General features: G+C 44.9%; 1 protein-coding gene across 1 annotated transcript in view; it reads right to left on the bottom strand.

The window, feature by feature from the left end:
* Window positions 1-1,598: 1,598 nt before the first annotated feature.
* Window positions 1,599-19,027, bottom strand: part of VPS8 (VPS8 subunit of CORVET complex) — a 249,543-nt gene continuing 232,114 nt past the window's right edge. The window contains exons 46-47 of the mRNA XM_050778327.1: window positions 5,628-5,708; window positions 1,599-2,330 (exon numbers count right to left, since the gene is read on the bottom strand). Coding sequence (XP_050634284.1) covers window positions 2,181-2,330; window positions 5,628-5,708 — 231 coding nt within the window. The 3' untranslated portion in view covers window positions 1,599-2,180. The remainder of the gene's footprint in view (window positions 2,331-5,627; window positions 5,709-19,027) is intronic.

Genomic DNA, 19,027 nt, shown 5'->3' with positions numbered 1-19,027 from the left:
CAGGCACGCACCACCATTCCCAGCTAATTTTTGTATTTTTAGTAGAGACAGGGTTTCACCATTTGGCCAGGCTGGTATTGAACTCCTGACCTCATGATCCGCCCTCCTTGGCCTCCCAAAGTGCTAGGATTACAAGTGTGAGCCACTGTGCCCGGCCAACATCTTAGTTTGTAACAGGCTATTTTAAATTTATTACAACTTTATTTTGATTGCATAAAGTTCTGCTTTTACTTCACCCCTCCCAGATACATTTCATGTTTTTGATGTCACAATTTACATTTTTATACTGAATACTCCTTTTGCCTTAGTTCTTTACACTATAAAAGATGAAGGGGAATAACTGAGTTTTGCTTTGAGAATATCAAGTTCCTTTGGCCTTAATTTTAGGCTCAATGAGAAATCTTTTGATACATAACTTGGGGCAGGAAGCATCACTGGCTCTGGAATCACAGCTCCGAATTCCGCCTGCTCTGCTAGCTCTTCGGTATGATACCTTGGTGAAATTACTTATCACCTCTGAGCCTCAGCTTTCTCACCTGTAAACGGCTTGAGACTGTCATTTGGCTGTGGCAGGCATCCAAACAGTGACGACTTAATGGTTTAACCACTTCCCTCAATTTTATATCCTGGCACCTTCATCAGGAAGCAGTACCCTTGTAGCCCAGGTCTTGGGAGAAGTTATATAATAAAAGCTAAGCTTGCATTTCTGGGGTATTTGCCATGTGCCTGAATGGCACACAGCAAACATTTACATGTATTGTTTCATCTTCATAACAGTTCTGTTTATAAAGAAACAGAGGATTAGAGAGGTTAACTGATTGTTGATTATAGGTAGTACATGGCAGAAACAAGATCTATTTTCTATTTAAGGGTTAAAAATTTGTATTGGCTAGGTGCAGTGGCTCATGCCTGTAATCCCAGCACTTTGGGAGGCCAAGGCAGGTGGATAACCTGAGATCAGGAATTTGAGCCCAGCCTGGCCAACATGGTGAAACCCTATCTCTACTAAAAATTAAAAAATTAGCTGGGCGTGGTGGCTGGGTGTAATCCCAGCTACTCGGGAGGCTGAGGCAAGAGAATCACTTGAACCTGGGAGGCGGAGGTTGCAGTGAGCCGAGACAGCACCACTGCACTCCAGCCTGAGCAGCAAGCGTGAAATTGTCTCAAAAAATAAAATAAAATAATAAAAAAAAATTGTATCTAGTTTATGTATCTATTTCCTGTGGGTTTGGTTAGTATCAGTCCATGAGAGCCTAATCATTCCAGTGCGCTGAGAAAAGGATCATCTGAGTATGTAAGGTGGAAACCTAGGTCTCTGGGTGTGGTGACCTCCTGTGGTGGTTGGTTCAATGATACATGAAGTCCTATAGCCAAAAACTGAGTTAAGTACTATTCTCGTTGGCAGCCCAGCCCCTGTCACAGGAGCATTTGGGTGGCTGGGCTGCTCTGAATAGAGTTGACGATGGAGCTGCTTATCTGAATTAAGGAGGGTTGTCATAGTCAGGATTCCTGACTTTGAGCTAATAAAATTGTGACAACAGGGCTCTAAATGTCCTCCATGACTTGACAGACTAAGCCAGCCAGCCAGGAGACCTGCAGAACTTAAACACAGAGCATTTATTGTTAGAAAGGGCAAGTCTTATACTCAAATAGGTTTTAACACGAACACATTAAAAGGGAGATGGCCCTGGCCCCCACAGTGTCTCTGCTCTCTCCAAGGCATGTTTCAGTTATACTGCAGCCTGGCCAACCACTGTTCCCTGTAGAAGTTGAAGTTCCTCTGTATTATCCAGCAGCTGGAGGAGACGGAGTACAGCAGACTCTGGAATGCCATTTGTGTGAGTTCCATCTACTTTCTAGGCTTCAGGGGAAATGGAAAAAGTCCCAATAGGCAAAATGTGTTTCCTAAAAAGCTGGACAGAGGTATGTGACATTCCTTTGCTTAACAGGCAAAACAAAATCAACGAGTCTGGTGAACTGACGCCATGACAACAATGTGGAGAAGACTGGGAGTCTACGCTGGGAATGGTGCTGTGGACGCTCTGGGCACAGGATCCCAATTTGGAACCTCTTCTCAGAAGCGTGGGAGGCGGTGGAGGCCAAGCCCACCAGAGGCGGGGTCTCTCTCCAGCGGCCTTGGGATCATCTCTGGTTCTCCTGGGCTAGGCTCCACGGAGTCATCAATCCTCAGTCACAGGTGGGGGAATGAGCTGCAGCTGGAAGTTCTCATTCTGGAAGATGCTATTGAAAGCAGGAGCACTCTGCGAGCCACTGAATGGCCTATAGCTCTCGCTGCTGCGATTCTGGGAGAGTTCTGTGAGAAGAGCCAGCTGCAAAGGAAGGACACACATCAGCTAAGGTTTGTGGAGAGCAGAGGGAAGAGAGGCTCCTGAATCCACTGCTTCAGGTACATGAGAGACAGTGCTATGTTGCAGGAATAGTAACATGCACGGTCTGGATCTTAGGTCCATATATCACAAACTAGCAGTGTGACTTTGGGGCCTTAATTTCCTCATTCAATAATGAGACTGGACTGGTTCGCTCCCAAGGACACACAAACTGTGCTCTCCCTGGCACTGGAGAGCTCTCCCACCCTGGGCTGGCCCTGCGCTGAGGGCTCCTCCAGCTGCCCCTGCTGCCGCCCTTCTCTCCCTGTGGATGTGCCCTGTGCTGAGGAGCTTGTTCTCAGCTCTGCTCATTCCAGGCTCTCCACCTTGGTGCACTCTCCTTGGGGGTGAATGACTAATTATGACCGCTGACTCTGACCTCTCTTCTGCCAACTCAAACTCAGGGGCTCCAGAGTGGAACCCCTGGATTCTACCTTCTCCTTCAAGCAAGTCCTCCCTGCTCCCAGCTTCCTTATTCCCACCAATGACATTAGCAGTACCCTCGTTCTGTCAGTGGCTCAATTCTGGAAGACCTGTCGAGGAGGATAGAAGGGTAGGAGGAGATGCTAATGTCGGCCTGTTGGGATGCTAGCACTCTGCCCCACGGGGGGACCATCCCTTTCACCTAAAGAGGCTTTCTGCAAAAGCGGGGAGCTGGCAGCCTGGCTCTTGAGGTACCCCTGAAGGTCAGAGGAGATAAGAATTCTACACCCAAGGTCCTTAGACTTCCTGACTGATTAGGGTCTTTGCCTGTTGCTTCCCAGAACCTTGTGAGTTAACTTCCACCCCACAAGCCCAGGTCAATACGGTCCCTAATAACAGCAGTTGGGACCTGTGGGACGGGCCACCATGTCCCACTACCAATACTCTAAGGGACCCTGCGCAGGCTCACATGGAGGCCAGTGAAAGCCTGGCCCATGGAGAGCTCACAGCTGAGACAAGCGGGCCATCAGACTCCTCAGGGCAGCCCTGTCTGTGTCTACTAAACACGCCAGGAGTCCGAGGGGATGTCTAACAGCCTCTCGTGACTGCATCAAGTGTCTTTCCATGATAGGTACTTTGCTAGGTCCTTGACGTGTGTTATTTCTCATCCTTCACAACATACCTCTGGGGCAGAAACTCTGCGGCCTGAGAAGTGACTTGCCCTCGGTCACCAGCAGTGAGTAGCGATGTGGGATTCACCCGCCAGGCACCATGTCTTTGAGGTGCCTCCGACCTCTGGCAAAGGGTTTTTCCCTCACAGGCAACGTTGGCACAAGTTCACATGTGTCCATGTGTCACTTCTGTGGAAAACTCAGTACCAGTGGCTGTGGTAACTGGGAAGACAGCTAAAGGCCCCAAAGTTCTAAGTGTCAATTTATCACAAGTAATCCAGGTCCTGGCCAGAGACACATGTATGGTGTCATTTACAACTCAGTAACTCTGACTCAAGCTCTAACTGCAAGTTACTGAGCAGGCCCACTCAAGCAATACGCCAGGGGCCAAGAGATGTCCCTTGCTCTGTCCGAGTCCACTTTGTGCCATTTCCTTTCTTCCATAACCCTCTCAGTTGCCCATCAGCCTGCGACGTTCTCTGCAATGACTGTTATGTACGATGCCTTGAACAGAATGGGCAACAGATGCTCAACTCAATGCTTTCACATTCTGACACTGTGAGGTGGGAAGATCAATTGCAAAATATATATATATATATTTCCCAGGAAAAGAGGTATTTTTGTGTTCTACTTTGGTAACTTTGTGATCTGGAAATCAATGAGCCCTAAATCAGAGTTCAACAGTTTGAAGCAGAAGAACCTCCTTGGAAGGCCCCAGAAACCCAACTCTTGGGGCAGAGCTTGGCTGAGGCTGGAAAGGGATGGGGTGAGGCCAGTTCAATAAAGCTGCTGGACTGCATCCAGGAGACCCCTGGAGAAGCTTCCTGGAATAACAACCTCTGCCCAGACCAACTCTCAAAGAAGGAACACCACTTTTTTCTCTGGCTGCCAAGTAACCTAGTAGGTTCTGCCTAAGAATGGGGAGTGCGTGAAGGGGGCCCAGGTAGAGAAGCAGAGGACACAGCAGTTTGCACAAGCTTGAGATAAGCTCAGAAACAAATGGGACCAGCTAGAATTGAGGTGTGATCTGGGGAGTGGAGATGCTAGGGTTTGGACTCATTCTTTAGGTGGTGGAGATCCAGAATGTGTCGTAAACAAGGGTATGACACATTTGGGTTTAGAAAGGGTGGCCAGGCAGCAGCATGGAGAAGGGACAGAAGGGTTTCTAGCCAATCAGAAGACCTGCAGTGGCTTCCGTGAGTGATGAGGCGGCCCCACTGGGTGTAGTGGCAAAAGGGGATTAGTAGAGAAGATCCCACAGGATGTCCCCAGTTGGGTGGAAGGAAGGGGAGGGGTGAGCCTAGTGCTGCCAGGTCTCTGCTCTGGGTGGCTGGAAGACAGAGGTGTTGTTCCTGAGGCAGGCACCAGGTGCAAAGAACAGGTTGAGAAAGCGATGAGTATGTTTCTGAAGTGCCTGGGGGACACCTGGTCTGATGTGGTGGCAGCGACTGCTAGAAGCCCTCCAGTCTGTGCTCTTCTTCCCCAGTTAGAGTAGACCAAGAATTGTAGCCTGAGGTCTTTTGGAATAAAATCCAATTTTCCCAGTCATTGCAGTGAGGCATGGTCATGGGTCTAAATTCTAGACAGTGGAGATAAGTGGAAGCAACCAGGTTGAACCACAGAAGTTTAAGTCACGTGCTAAGGAAGGCAGAGCACAAGACACACGAAAGCTGGAGGGAGGTGCGTGGATGTGCCCTGGCTGGCTGCAGTTACACTTCTCTCTTGCTTAAACCACTACTACTTTGCATTTGTCTTTCATGGCCAAAACGAATTCAACCAATGCAGATGCCCAGGAGGGTCTAGGGCTTCGGACAGATTGGGCACCTATCCATATCCTAAGCAAAGCCCTCCTGGGATCAGCCTTCTGGCCTGCTCTCTCTGGAGGGAGGTCAAACACAGAAGCCCTTCTGTGTCCTCACAGGTCATGGTAGGTAAGGGACAGACAGCTTTCCACTTCCTTTGCTCTCTTTGCCAAGCTCGGAGTGCTCCCTAGGGCCAGGGTCTGTTGTCCATGTAGCCATAACAGGGATGCCAGGGCACCTTCCAGGTTAGGAGGAGGCTAGAGGGAGGTTCCAAGACACTGCCTTTCTAAAGCAGTAAATTATAAATAGGGAAATGAAAATATAAACAACCACACAAACATTACCCTAGAACTTCCTCGGTAGAGACGGCAAAGCTGATCAAATGCTTGGATTTGCTGTGGATCCAGAATAGGTTCTGAGGTTCCCTGAAGAATAAAAACCGATACGATTAACAACATCATGTGGCTAGGCAGCCTCTGAATGTGCTCTACACGATGCTGAAGCAGAATATGGTGCTTCCTTCATTCTTCTGAAAACAATCCATGCTACCAGCAATTAAGTGACATATATACTGAACATGAGTTAGAAATTGGCACGTCCCCTAAGAACTCTCCTTGGTGTGTGGCTGCAGGTTGACCTGTCTGTGGACCCTTTTCCCAATGGAGTCTCCAAATGTCCCGTATGTACAGGTTCCTTTCAGGTTTCTTGATCCCTCTTTGGTATCACTATGCAGAGCTAGTTAGTTCCTTCCAGCCTTGCATTCCCATGTCCATCACTTCACATGGCCAGCAAAGATACCCCTTTTCTCTGTCTTGGTAACAGGAGATGCACTGTCATTTAAAAATCTCATCCTCTCCCTGTTTCATTATAAAGCTGGTAGCTACCTATGGGGTTGCAAGATTCATCTGCTGCTTTTGGGAAAAGGGCCGGTCTAGCCTGCTCTTACAGCAGCCTTGTTTTGTTCCACCTGTTACTGTGGTGGGACCTGCCAAACTGTGGTTTTTCTCTCAGTGGACCTGATCCAACTCACATGCAGAGAGAAGAAATGGAATCCTGGGGGAGGCGGCCATAGGTTTTGGAGTCAGAGGAGAATCTGGATACTAGTTCTGACAGTAACCTGCTATGTAACTTTAGGCAAGTCACCTCACTTCTCTAAACCTCAGCTGCCTCACCTGTGGGAAGGAAGGGGTAATGCTTACCTTTTGAGATTACCAAAAATTAAATGAGATATATATTTAAAGTGTCGCCTGCCTAGAACCAGGCGAGGGTTCAGTACACACTAGCTTTTCTTACAATTCAGAGATACCCATAGTTAAAAGTTGATTTCAGAAGCGTTTTTGTTTATGTATAAGATTAGTTGAAAGACATTTTTCTTTGCCCTATATTATGAACCTGTCCCAAGCGTCTGCACTGTACAGGTTGGTGGGTAAGAGCCTGCACTCCAGAGTTCATCAGCCTAAGCCCAAACCCTGGCTTTAACAATTATGAGCAGCACAATCTTAGGCAAGTTCTCTGAGGTGGGTACTTTTTGCTTGCTTGTTTGTTTTTGCTCACATGGGGATAATGACTATAGCTATACCACATAAAGTGGCTATGAAGATTCAAGAAGGTAATGCACGCAGAACACATAGTAGATGCACGGGACTCTGCAGGTTCTCACTGAGCACTACTAACTAGAGAGCACAGGAAGGCCCACAGGTACCACGCACAGGGCCGGTCTCCAGGGGACAACGTCATGTGGCCCTTGTCCTGATGTGGCTACAGAAACAGAAAGGAAGGGGGCATCAGAGCATCATGCACAGGCAAAACTGGGTAATGAAGGAGGCTGGGGGATGTGCAGGAGTGGGTATGCGGAGCGAGAGGGAAAGCTTCATGGAAATGAGAGCTGCTACGGTCAGCTCCCTGTCTGTCTTGCTCACCAGTGCCCAGTACTGTGCTGCACAGAGCAGCCACAGAGTCATCATCTGCTATCACATGAAGGGATGGGAGGGCTGACATGCAGATTTCCGATTTCTTACTATTTATCACTGGAGTTGTGACCAACCCTCTGCCATGCAGTAAGAACACAGGGCAGGGCTTCTGACACACTTGGGCTCAATCTGGACTCTGCCCAAGACTAGGTGAGTGGCTTTAGGCAAGGAATTTAGCTTCTCTCAGTCTCAGTTTCTTTATCTATAAAACTCTACTTTGCAGAATTGTTGTGAAAATTAGACATCATATATGGGCTTAGCATCTATTTGATGCTCAATCAATGGCAGTAATTACTGTGATTGTGTTGTTTATACTCCCAGAGAGAAGTGCCCCCTAGAAAGAACAGTGGGATGAAATCAGGAAACATGGGCTCCAATCCTGTTACCTGCTCCCTGTATAACCTGAGGAGGTCACATCTCTCCTCTGAGTCTATGTTCCAACTGATTAAAGGGCATGCCACCCCGGCCACACTCCACCATCCAGGGAAGACGTGGGCACCACGAGATTAACAGGCATTTAGGGCATGGAAAGTTCAAGAAAATTAGTAATGTATACTGAGCCTAATCATGGCTTTTATCTTTTATTGCATATTCGGAAGCAAATTAGGGGTAATGTCACAAAGACACATGGCAGCCCTGAAGAGAAATAACAGTTTCCATCTACAGATGCCAAATTAGGGTCAGACAAAAAATAAAGGAGGAGCAACTAAATATGAACATAATCTCTGTTCACATCTAAAAACATAAAAGTATTCTCAGACCACTAAATCCCCCAGGATAAAACTGGTTAGGAGTGATTTTCCAATTGGAAAGACAGAAAAATGCATTTGCTGCTGTCTGTTAGAGCAAATTTCTTTCTTTCCATGTAACAAAGTCCAGTGTTAAGAGCTAAAAATTAAACTGTAGCGAGTGTGAGAGGAAGAAACAGTGGCCACCCTGGAAATGACCTTGTAGTACTCAGCATTAAAGTAAATCCAGTGGAAAGCGAGGTCCTGATGGTCTCTGAGAGCCCAGGGAGGCGTGTTGGGTTAACACGGCTGCCAGCACAGTGCGAAGCTCAGTGACTCACAGAGGTGAAAGTGGGAGCAGTAACCATATCAGCTAGAAGGAAGAAAACAAACCGGGGCTCTCAGGATCCACAGACCTCTTTTTTTCTTTTTTTTTTTGAGACAGAGTCTTGCTCTGTCGCCCAGGCTGGAGTGCAGAGACATGATCTCAGCTCACTGCAACCTCAGCCTCCCAGGTTCAAGCGATTCTCCTACCTCAGCCTCCTCAGTAGCTGGGATTACAGGTGCGCACCACCACGCCTGGCTATTTTTTCTATTTTTAGTAGAGATGGGGTTTCACCATGTTGGTCAGGCTGGTCTTGAATTCCTGACCTCAGGTGGTCCATCTGCCTCGGCCTCCCAAAGTGCTGGGATTACAGGCGTGAGCCACCGTGCCTGGCCACAGACCTCTTAACAAACGTATCAAGCTCTGATATAGGAAAACAACCATGATCCACTGCCACCTTACAGACCAAGTTCTCAAGAACAGGGCTGATTCTACTCCTAGGGATATTGGACACGAAGCCTTCCAAATCATACTGGAAGACACAGACTGTCACAGAAGTCTGAGCTCTGCTTGTTCATTTCTTACTCTCTACAACTACTAAGATCCTGAAATCAAAACCCTAACATTTCCTTTCCTAATTATCTTTCCACACTAACACATGAGAGGATCAAATCATTGAGAGAGACACGGGCCACTCTGTATAATTCGTAACACAATCATGTCTTTTCGGTATTCTAGAAGCCTCCTACAGGCGCTTCTGTAATTTTCTGGTGGCAATGAAGGTGGAGATGAAGTAGGATGAGTGGAATGAGAAGCATATTTCCCCCTTTTCTCCCTGTATGCCCTCCACCTCACTTTCAAATCTTTCCCTATATCTGTTATAGCCTCAGCCAGTCTTTTGCCACCACTTAAGCTGTTTCACACTGGAGGTCCTTAATATTTAAAAGTTTTGCCTAAATCAAAGTTTGGCTTCAGAGATAAAGGAAAAGCCACATACATACCTCCTTCCCCTCTGCAAACAGGAAATACTTTTTCTAAATTCCCACCCACAACACAGTTTGCTCTCAGATTGAACCTGACTCCTCATAGCCCCTCATTCTCTAATGCCTCAAAACTCTCAGTAGGTCACAGCTAATAATGAATTAGGTAATGAAATAATACGACAGGCAGACAAGCTGCTAAGCTGCCTAGAGAGAGGAGGGGAAAATGTGGCAGAACGTCTCTGCAGGAGATTCTTTTATAGTGGTCATGACCCTAGAATGACCAGCTCTAGGGGAGGTGAGTGCTTGAGGCCACAGAGACAGACTGAAAGGCTAACTGAAAAATAACCTTAAAAACCCAAGCCCTTCAATACCACAATTAAAAAGAAACAACATGGTGGCCGTTCACAGCACAGGGGAAAACGCTGGTTTACGTTTTCTCAGATGTGACACAGAGGAACAATCCTCCCTCCCCGATGCAGCAGCTCGCTTTATCGATCGTGTAATGACCATGTGCCAGCCACTGTCACAAGTACTGCGCATGGATCATCTCATTTAATCATCTCAAAAACCCTACGAGGTAGGTACTTTTCTTATTGTTATTTTACAGGTGAAGAAACTCAGGTCCTGGGATTCAGTGATATGCCAGGTCACTCTGGCTGGTGGTGGAGCCCAGATCTGAATTGGGACAGCCCGGTTCCAGAGGTGCCTTTCATCTGCCATTCTCTTGGTAGCGGTCTGAAACAAGCCTGAGGAAAGTCACTTTCTTTTTTTTTTTTTTTTGACATGGAGTTTCACTCTTGTTGCCCAGGCTGGAGTGCTGTGGCACGATCTCGGTTCACTGCAACCTCTGCCTCCCAGGTTCAAGTGATTCTCCTGTCTCAGCCTCCCAAGTAGCTGGGATTACAGGCACATGCCACCATGCCCAGCTAATTTTTGTATTTTTAGGACAGACGAGGTTTCATCATATTAGTCAGGCTGGTCTTGAACTCCTGACCTCAGGTGATCCGCCTGCCTCAGCCTTCCAAAGTGCTGCCATTACAGGCGTGAGCCACCATGCCCAGCTGACTAAGTCACTTTCAAGGGCCCCAAAAGGTTATGTGAGCAGTGTAGGACTCGCCTGGATCAATCTGCTTAATCAAGCTCCTGTGAAACTGATGGACACCTGCCCTCCTTCTGGGGATCCTTCACGATTCTGCTTTCATTTCAAAACTCATCCCATCATTCTATAAAGTATAAACAAAAGACCCAGGAGAGAGGAGAGAGCAGCTAATGGAAATAAATATAGCTAGCTATTAGTGTTCTGCTTAAAAATGACTTTGGAAGCCTAGACCAAAGCCCAGTGTTAAGAACTAAGCTTCGTTCTGCAGTGAGACATTTCACATACAACGTAATGACAGTTTTGGGTACATACTAGGCATTCACGAATGCCTCTGCCATCACAGAAAAAAGTCTGAACTTGGCTCTGACACTAATTAGTTGTGTTGATATCCCTCATATCAGTTATCTCAACTACAAACGGGGAAAATCTCTGCACAGCCTACCTTACAAGGCTCTTTCTTGTGAGGAAAGGGCTGGGAAGGGAAATGGAGAAAGCTCATTTCCTGTTGTCCATTAGTCTCTGGCCTTCTGCTAGCTACTTTTATGTTTAATGTGTACATTAGCCCATTGAAGGAGAAATTATTTTCTCTAATTTACCTGTGAGGAAACGGAAGTTTAGACATATTAAAATACAGCTTGTAAGAGACAGGGTAACTCTTGATAACGGGTCTAACCCTAAAGCCCACTATGACATGTTAGTGACAAACATAAGGTGCTCTGAATGTATACAGTTTCGAGGGCTTCTCGTGGACACCCTGGGCTGCCTGGTCTGTGTCTGTAGGGGCTGATGCTGAATCTGCCCGAGTGCCTCCCGGGATCCTTTGTGGTGCCATCATAAGGTGATCACTAGGTGAAGGCTGTGTCATTAGATAAGGAAACCTAAGTATCTTCTGTTTGGTGTTGGTCACCTGTTTTGCTCCCTCACAAAAGAAAATGTCCCCCAATTGGTTTAAAGTCTTTGAAACCCATATGCTGTTCCTGCATAGACTTGGCTACTCCTTGCCCAACCTGCTTTGAAAGGCAACAGCTTGGGGGAAAATCTGTGGTGACAAAAGCTGATCATCTCATTATACATTTTGGATTAAAAAAATGTAGAATACAGTTTGAATTCTTAGATAACTAATGTAGCTCCTTGGTCAAATTCATGACAGCCTTCCTGTTTTCTTGACAGGGTTGGAAAGGGTTGGCCATCTCAATGTATCTGCCTCACAGGCAGGGGAAGCTCAAATTCCCAAACATTAAAAAATCACAGCTGGATTCTGCCACCCACAATGTAGCAGAGGTATTTTCCCGAGTCATCATTATCCCGAGATGCCAGGACAGAGAGCAGGACCGTTACAAACAGGCATGAAAATGACAGCACAGGGACACAGATGGATGACAGTGAGACTGACCCCCTTCCTGGGGCCACTGTCCTGTGCAAACCTGGAGTCTTGCCACACAGCATACTGTGGCCATTTCATAATTACATATTCTTTTGTCAGTACAGGAAGATCTTTAAAAAATCCAGAAAGATTACTGTTACAGGGCATGTACTAGGGAAAGGGATACTCTGGGGATCTGCCCTAGTAGAACTTCAAAATAAGCCTCAAAAATATGTGGCTGATTTAATAGTAATTAATAGCTTGCCAGAGAAAAACCTCAAAAGTCTCTGAAGGAAGACAACACAATCCAGATGCTTGACAACACAGAGTAGGGGCTCTCTTTTAAGGAGGTGTTATTATGTCTTGAATAATACCCACCATCAGTTGATATTTCATGGAAAACCAGGGAGCAAAATTTCAATATTGTGATGGAAGAAATGTAAATTCTAACCAGAACACACCTAGGATATTTGTAGAAAACAACAAAACATAAAAGTCCCAAGGCAGTGACTTGTCAGCCACAGCAGAGACTGCGCTAAGCCCCCGCCTACATTCCATGTTCATCTCCTCCTCCTTCCCTTCTGCGTTAGCCAATGGAGATTCCCAGTTTCCCGAACACGCCCAATCCAATGTTTGATACTATATGAAGACGTGGGAGCTTTCAGGGTGGCACAATTGATTTGGGACAGAGGTCCAGGCAGAAGGCTACGCTCTGCAGTGACAGAAAACATCACACACATTAGAGCAGTACAATCTATGAAGCCCTGTTCGAATCCCATGACCTTTACAAATGGCTGATAATTCAGCACAGCACAATTAAGAACGGCCTCCTGACTTGTTTTAATGCACAGTGACAGGCTGCTAGTGGCTCTGTCACACATACTGAAGAGAAAGAAGATAACTACCATGTATTGTGGGAAGTGCCTAAAAGCTTCATCAGGAAACATGTTGGAGGGGAAAGGCCCATTTGTAACTCGATCAATAATCTCAACGTCCAAGAAGATGGTAGCCATGAGCGAACTCCTGTTTTGCTGAGGGAGTTCCCTTCCATATAGAAAGGGCATACGATAGTATAGAGAACTACTGGCACCGAGATGGTCTCACACACAGCCCCATAATAAGACACACATATGACAATCTGAGTGGGAACAGACAACTACTCAAGCAGAAGTGTCATATTAAGAAGTGCAAAACCCACAGCCATTAGCTCTCAGCTGCATTAGCATGGGAGCTAATAAATGATGTTAGCTAAGTCTCTGATGATGAGCTGTAAGGCTCTATCCTTGGCTTTTTTTTTTTCCCTTTGAGATGGAGTTTTGCTGTTGTTGACCAGGCTGGAGTGCAATGGCGTGACCTCGGCTCACTGCAACCTCCGCCTCCCAGGTTCAAATGATTCTTCTACCTCAGCCTCCCGAATAGCTGGGATTACCGATGCATGCCACCATGTCCAGCTAATTTTTTGTGTTTTTCAGTATACACAGGGTTTCACCATGTTGGCCAGGCTCGTCTCAAACTCCTGACCTCGGGTGTTCCGCCCGCCTCGGCCTCCCAAAGTGCTGGGATTACAGGTGTGAGCCACCGCGCCCGACCAACCTTGGCTTTTTTATATACAAATATTTTATCAATGGCTTAAAGGGAAAATAACCCTATCCTTGGGAGGAAAAAATGATTCCCAAGGGTCAGAAACTGAAACAATATAAGCAATGCCTGGCACTTGGCTCCAGAAACCAAGGGTATATGCATCAATAGCATGTGTGAACAGAATTGGGAGTTTGATATCAGTATGTTAATTGTTAATCAACCATGCAAAGTGGCTGCTAAAAAAGTTAATGTGCTTTTGGTTCCCATTTACAGAAACAGATTCCAGAGTAAGGAAGATGATAACGTCATTTTGTTCTAAAATGACCTCACCTGAAGTACAATGGTAATACTCAAGATGTGGTATGATAGCGTGGAGAAGATAGAGGAAATGGATTGTGGATGTTCTGCCTGGACAAGGGACCACCGAGGGCTGGAGATTGAGGACCTCAGCTACATGAAGGACTGGAAAGGCTGCACTGTAACAGAAGGATTAAGCTGTTTTTGGTAGGTCCCAGGGGAAGGACCAGGATCAATTGGCTTCACCTACTACAAGGAAGAATTATCTTAGTTACAGCTTCCAAAGATGGAATATCCTGCCCTAAGAAGGTGGTTTTCAAGCAGAGGCAGAACACTGCTTGTTCCAATGGATGAGGAGAGAGGCTATTTCTAGCATGACAGCCTGAGGAGCTCTGCTGTAGTCTGGATGTTGTTCCCTTCAACCCTTGTATTGAGATTGGAGCTCCAATGTTGGAGGGGCCTAATGGAGGTGTTTGTGCTATGGAGGTGGATCCCTCATGAATAGATTAGTGCCTTCCCTGAGGGTAGGAGGTGAGTGATTTCTCACTCTATTAGTTCCCATGAGAGGTGGTTGTTTAAAAGAGCCTGGTACTTCCCTCCCCTCCCTCTCCCGGTGCTCCTCTTGTGTTGCTGAAACAATGCCCCAAAGAGTTAAAAACAATCTACGACTAACAGAAATTCTTGAGTTTGCAACATAGCAGATAAGGAACAATTTGCTAAAATGCTAAAACTTCCTCTGCTTGTGAGATTAAAAAACGGTTGAAATTGGCTGGAAGCAACATGGCTGACTGCAGTTTGTACGGAATGAGCTCACTGATGTCACAGCCCAATTTCTACTGCGTATTTCACACTAATTCTTCCCAAACTTGCACTTGAGACCCATGAGGTAGCATGCAGAGATAAACACGCATCCCTGAGGACTTTCCAGACCTTCTCTTTTCTACTAATCACCTGCTGATCCCAGAATCTACCCCTTGAACCTTTACTAATAAAATTACTGCCTTAGAGCCAGCATAGGGAGACAGATTTGAGCTGGACTCCTGTCTTCTTGCTAGTCAATTTATAATAAAAAGCAGTTCTTTTCTAAAAACAAAAACAAAAGCAAAAACAAAAAACACCCACAGTGTCATAGTGTTGGCTTCTAACGTATCAGGCCAGCAATGCCCCTTTTTCTTGGTAACAATGTGATCTCTGGACATGTTGGCTCCCCTTTGCCTTCCGCTTTGAGTGGAGGCAGCATGAGGCTCCCACCAGAAGCAGATGCTCGTACATGCTGCTTGTACAGCCTACAGAACCATGAGCAAAATAAACCTATTTTCTTTATAAATTACCCAGCTGTGGGTATTCCTTTATAGCAATACAAGTGGATTAAGATAAACTCCAAATAAAAACTGGTGAAAACTATAAAATAAAAACTCCAAGCATTTAATGACCAAATGAAGAAACTATCCTCCCTACACTATGAAAATTTGGTAAGAAAGATGACTATGGTTTCTGAACCGACTGCTCCCTTCCCCACCTTCACAACTCAGCAAGACAGAACTCTACACTACTGCAACCAAGAACAGCAGGCTCTCTTTATCCCAAGACCACAGTTGGAAGGCTTTCTTCCCAGTAGGAGCAGGACTTTGGTATTTTTCATCCTGCCATCAGCTACGTGTTGCTGGAGCTAAGTCCTAGGTGAGTAGAGTCAAGAGGTAATGGGTGTTCCCTTCTTCTGGAAGCCTCTACTCATGGAATGGAAGCTCTACCTTGGAGGCTGTGCACTGAAAATCTTTGGTCTCTGATCACCCTTGCCCTGGCTTATGAGTCTGGGAGAGGCAGGCCAGGAGGCTGCTTAGGCTTTCACCTTAGGCTGCTGTCCCTCCCCACTTCCAACAGCATTCAACTAGTAGACCAGGGGATGACAGTCAGCAAAAAGCTTGCCATTGTGCCTACCCCCAGCTGCAGAGCCCCAGCTCAGAGATTTTTCCTTGGGAAAAAAGTAGATCCTAAAATAAATAACTTCTAATCTTTTCCCAGAGGAACAGACTTCACTTGAAACTGAATATAGAGAATTTCAGTCCTAAGTGTGTTCTTAAGAACAGTGGAGGGGGGCACGCCCAAGATGGCAGAATAGGAACAGATCCAAAAAAAAGAGAATTTTAGACCAATATCCCTGATGAACATCGATGCAAAAATCCTCAATAAAATACTGGCAAACCAAATCCAACAGCACATCAAAAAGCTTATCCACCATGATCAAGTGGGCTTCATCCCTGGGATGCAAGGCTGGTTCAACATACGCAAATCAATAAACGTAATCCAGCATATAAACAGAACCAAAGACAAAAACCACATGATTATCTCAATAGATGCAGAAGGCCTTTAACAAAATTCAACAGCCTTTCATGCTAAAAACTCTCAATAAATTCGGTATTGATGGAACGTATCTCAAAATAATAAGAGCTATTTATGACAAACCCACAGCCAATATCATACTGAATGGGCAAAAACTGGAAGCATTCCCTTTGAAAACTGGCAGAAGACAGGGATGCCCTCTCTCACCACTCCTGTTCAACATAGTGTTGGATGTCTGGCCAGGGCAATCAGGCAAGAGAAAGAAATAAAGGGTATTCAGTTAGGAAAAGAAGAAGTCAAATTGTCCCTGTTTGCAGATGACATGATTGTATATTTAGAAAACCCCTTTGTCTCAGTCCAAAATCTCCTTAAGCTGATAAGCAACTTCAGCAAAGTCTCAGGATACAAAATCAATGTGCAAAAATCACAAGCATTCTTATACAGCAGTAACAGACAAACAGAGAGCCAAATCATGAATGAACTTCCATTCACAATAGCTTCAAAGAGAATAAAATACCTAGGAATCCAACTTACAAGGGATGTAAAGGACCTCTACAAGGAGAACTACAAACCACTGCTCAATGAAATAAAAGAGAACACAAACAAATGGAAGAACATACCATGCTCATGGATAGGAAGAATCAATATCGTGAAAATGGCCATACTGCCCAAGGTAATTTATAGATTCAATGCCATCCCCATCAAGCTACCAATGACTTTCTTCACAGAATTGGAAAAAACTGCTTTAAAGTGCATATGGAACCAAACAAGACCCCGTATTGCCAAGACAATCCTAAGTCAAAAGAACAAAGCTGGAGGCATCACACTACCTGACTTCAAACTGTACTACAAGGCTACAGGAACCAAACAGCATGGTACTGGTACCAAAACAGAGATGTAGACCAATGGAACAGAACAGAGCCTGCAGAAATAATACCACACATCTACAGCCATCTGATCTTTGACAAACCTGAGAAAAACAAGAAATGGGGAAAGGATTCCCTATTTAATAAATGGTGCTGGGAAAATTGGCTAGCCATAAGTAGAAAGCTGAAACTGGATCCTTTCCTTATTCCTTATACTAAAATTAATTCAAGATGGATTAGAGATTTAAATGTTAGACCTAAAACCATAAAACCCTAGAAGAAAACCTAGGCAACACCATTCAGGACACATGCATGGGCAAGGACTTCATGTCTAAAACACCAAAAGCAATGGCAACAAAAGCCAAAATTGACAAATGGGATCTAATTAAACTAAAGAGCTTCTGCACAGCAAAAGAAACTACCAGCAGAGTCAACAGGCAACCTACAGAATGGGAGAAAATTTTTGCAATCTACTCATCTGACAAAGGGCTAATATCCAGAACTTATAAAGAACTCAATCAAATTTACAAGAAAAAAACAAACAACCTCATCAAAAAGTGGGCAAAGGATATGAACAGACACTTCTCAAAAGAAGACATTCATACAGCCAACAGACACATGAAAAAATGCTCATCATCACTCGCCATCAGAGAAATGCAGATCAAAACCACAATGAGATACCATCTCATACCAGTTAGAATGGCAATCATTAAAAAATCAGGAAACAACAGGTGCTGGAGAGGATGTGGAGAAATAGGAACACTTTTACACTGTTGGTGGGACTGTAAACCAGTTCAACCATTGTGGAAAACAGTGTGGCGATTCCTCAAGGATCTAGAACTAGAAATACCATTTGACCCAGCCATCCCATTACTGGGGATATACCCAAAGATTATAAGTCATGCTGCTATAAAGACACATGCACATGTATGTTTATGGCGGCACTATTCACAATAGCAAAGACTTGGAATCAACCCAAATGTCCATCAGTGACAGACTGGATTAAGAAAATGTGGCACATATACACCATGGAATACTATGCAGCCATAAAAAAGGATGAGTTTGTGTCCTTTGTAGGGACATGGATGCAGCTGGAAACCATCATTCTCAGCAAAGTATTGCAAGAACAGAAAACCAAATACTGCATGTTCTCACTCATAGGTGGGAAGTGAACAATGAGATCACTTGGACACAGGAAGGGGAACATCACACACCGGGTCCTATTGTGGGGAGGGGGTGGGGGGAAGAATAGCATTAGGAGATATACCTAATGTAAATGACGAGTTAATGGGTGCAGCACACCAACATGGCACATGTATACATATGTAACAAACCTGCACATTGTGCACATGTACCCTAGAACTTAAAGTATAATAATAAAAAAAAAAAAAAAAAAAAAAAAAAAAGAACAGTGGAGGTAGTGGTGAAATGCAACTGGGAACAGACTTCTGGATTTAATGAAGATACAACCTAGACTATTAGCTGGCTACTTTGCAGAAGAGAACTGAGGAAAAAGACAACTGCAGGAGACCTTGTGAGGTCAGAAGAAATATCAAAACTAGGTCTCAGAAACTATTACTTAAAAGAAACTGCAATTTGACTGGATTAGTTTATAGACGATTTATGTACTAAGGCATTAGTGGAAACAGTAGAGCAATCATCAGGCAATTTGTAGAGCTTAACAGTGGGGTATGGTCAGAGAAAAACAAACAAACAAACAACAACAAAACGAGAGCCCAGCCAATACCACTGTCATTCCAGGGTGACTGCAGACATACCCAAGGCTACACTTACTTGAGAAACAACGTCAGAAGCTTAATATTGTGGAGAAAAATAGACTTTACTAAATTCATCTAGCCAGTCACTAATAACAAGCCCTGGGGGTAGGGGGACTAGTATATAGGGTATACAATATATTTTTCTAAAATGTCCAGTTTCCATTAAAAAGTTATGAGGCATGCAAAGAAACAGGAAAGTATGCTCAAACTCCAGGAAAAAAAGCACAAAACAAACTGTCTGGAAGAGTAAACAGATGTCAGATTTAACAGAAAAATATTTCAAAATAGTCATTATAAATATCTTCACAGAACTAAAGGAAAGCATGGCTTACAAAGTAAAGGAAGGTATGATGACAATATAACATCAATAGAGACAGTATCAATAAAGAGATACAAATTATAAAACAGAATGAA

The sequence above is a fragment of the Macaca thibetana genome, chromosome 2 (genome assembly GCF_024542745.1).
Source record: "Macaca thibetana thibetana isolate TM-01 chromosome 2, ASM2454274v1, whole genome shotgun sequence".
Taxonomy (NCBI): domain Eukaryota; kingdom Metazoa; phylum Chordata; class Mammalia; order Primates; family Cercopithecidae; genus Macaca; species Macaca thibetana.
This window is presented reverse-complemented; position numbering and strand designations above follow the sequence as displayed.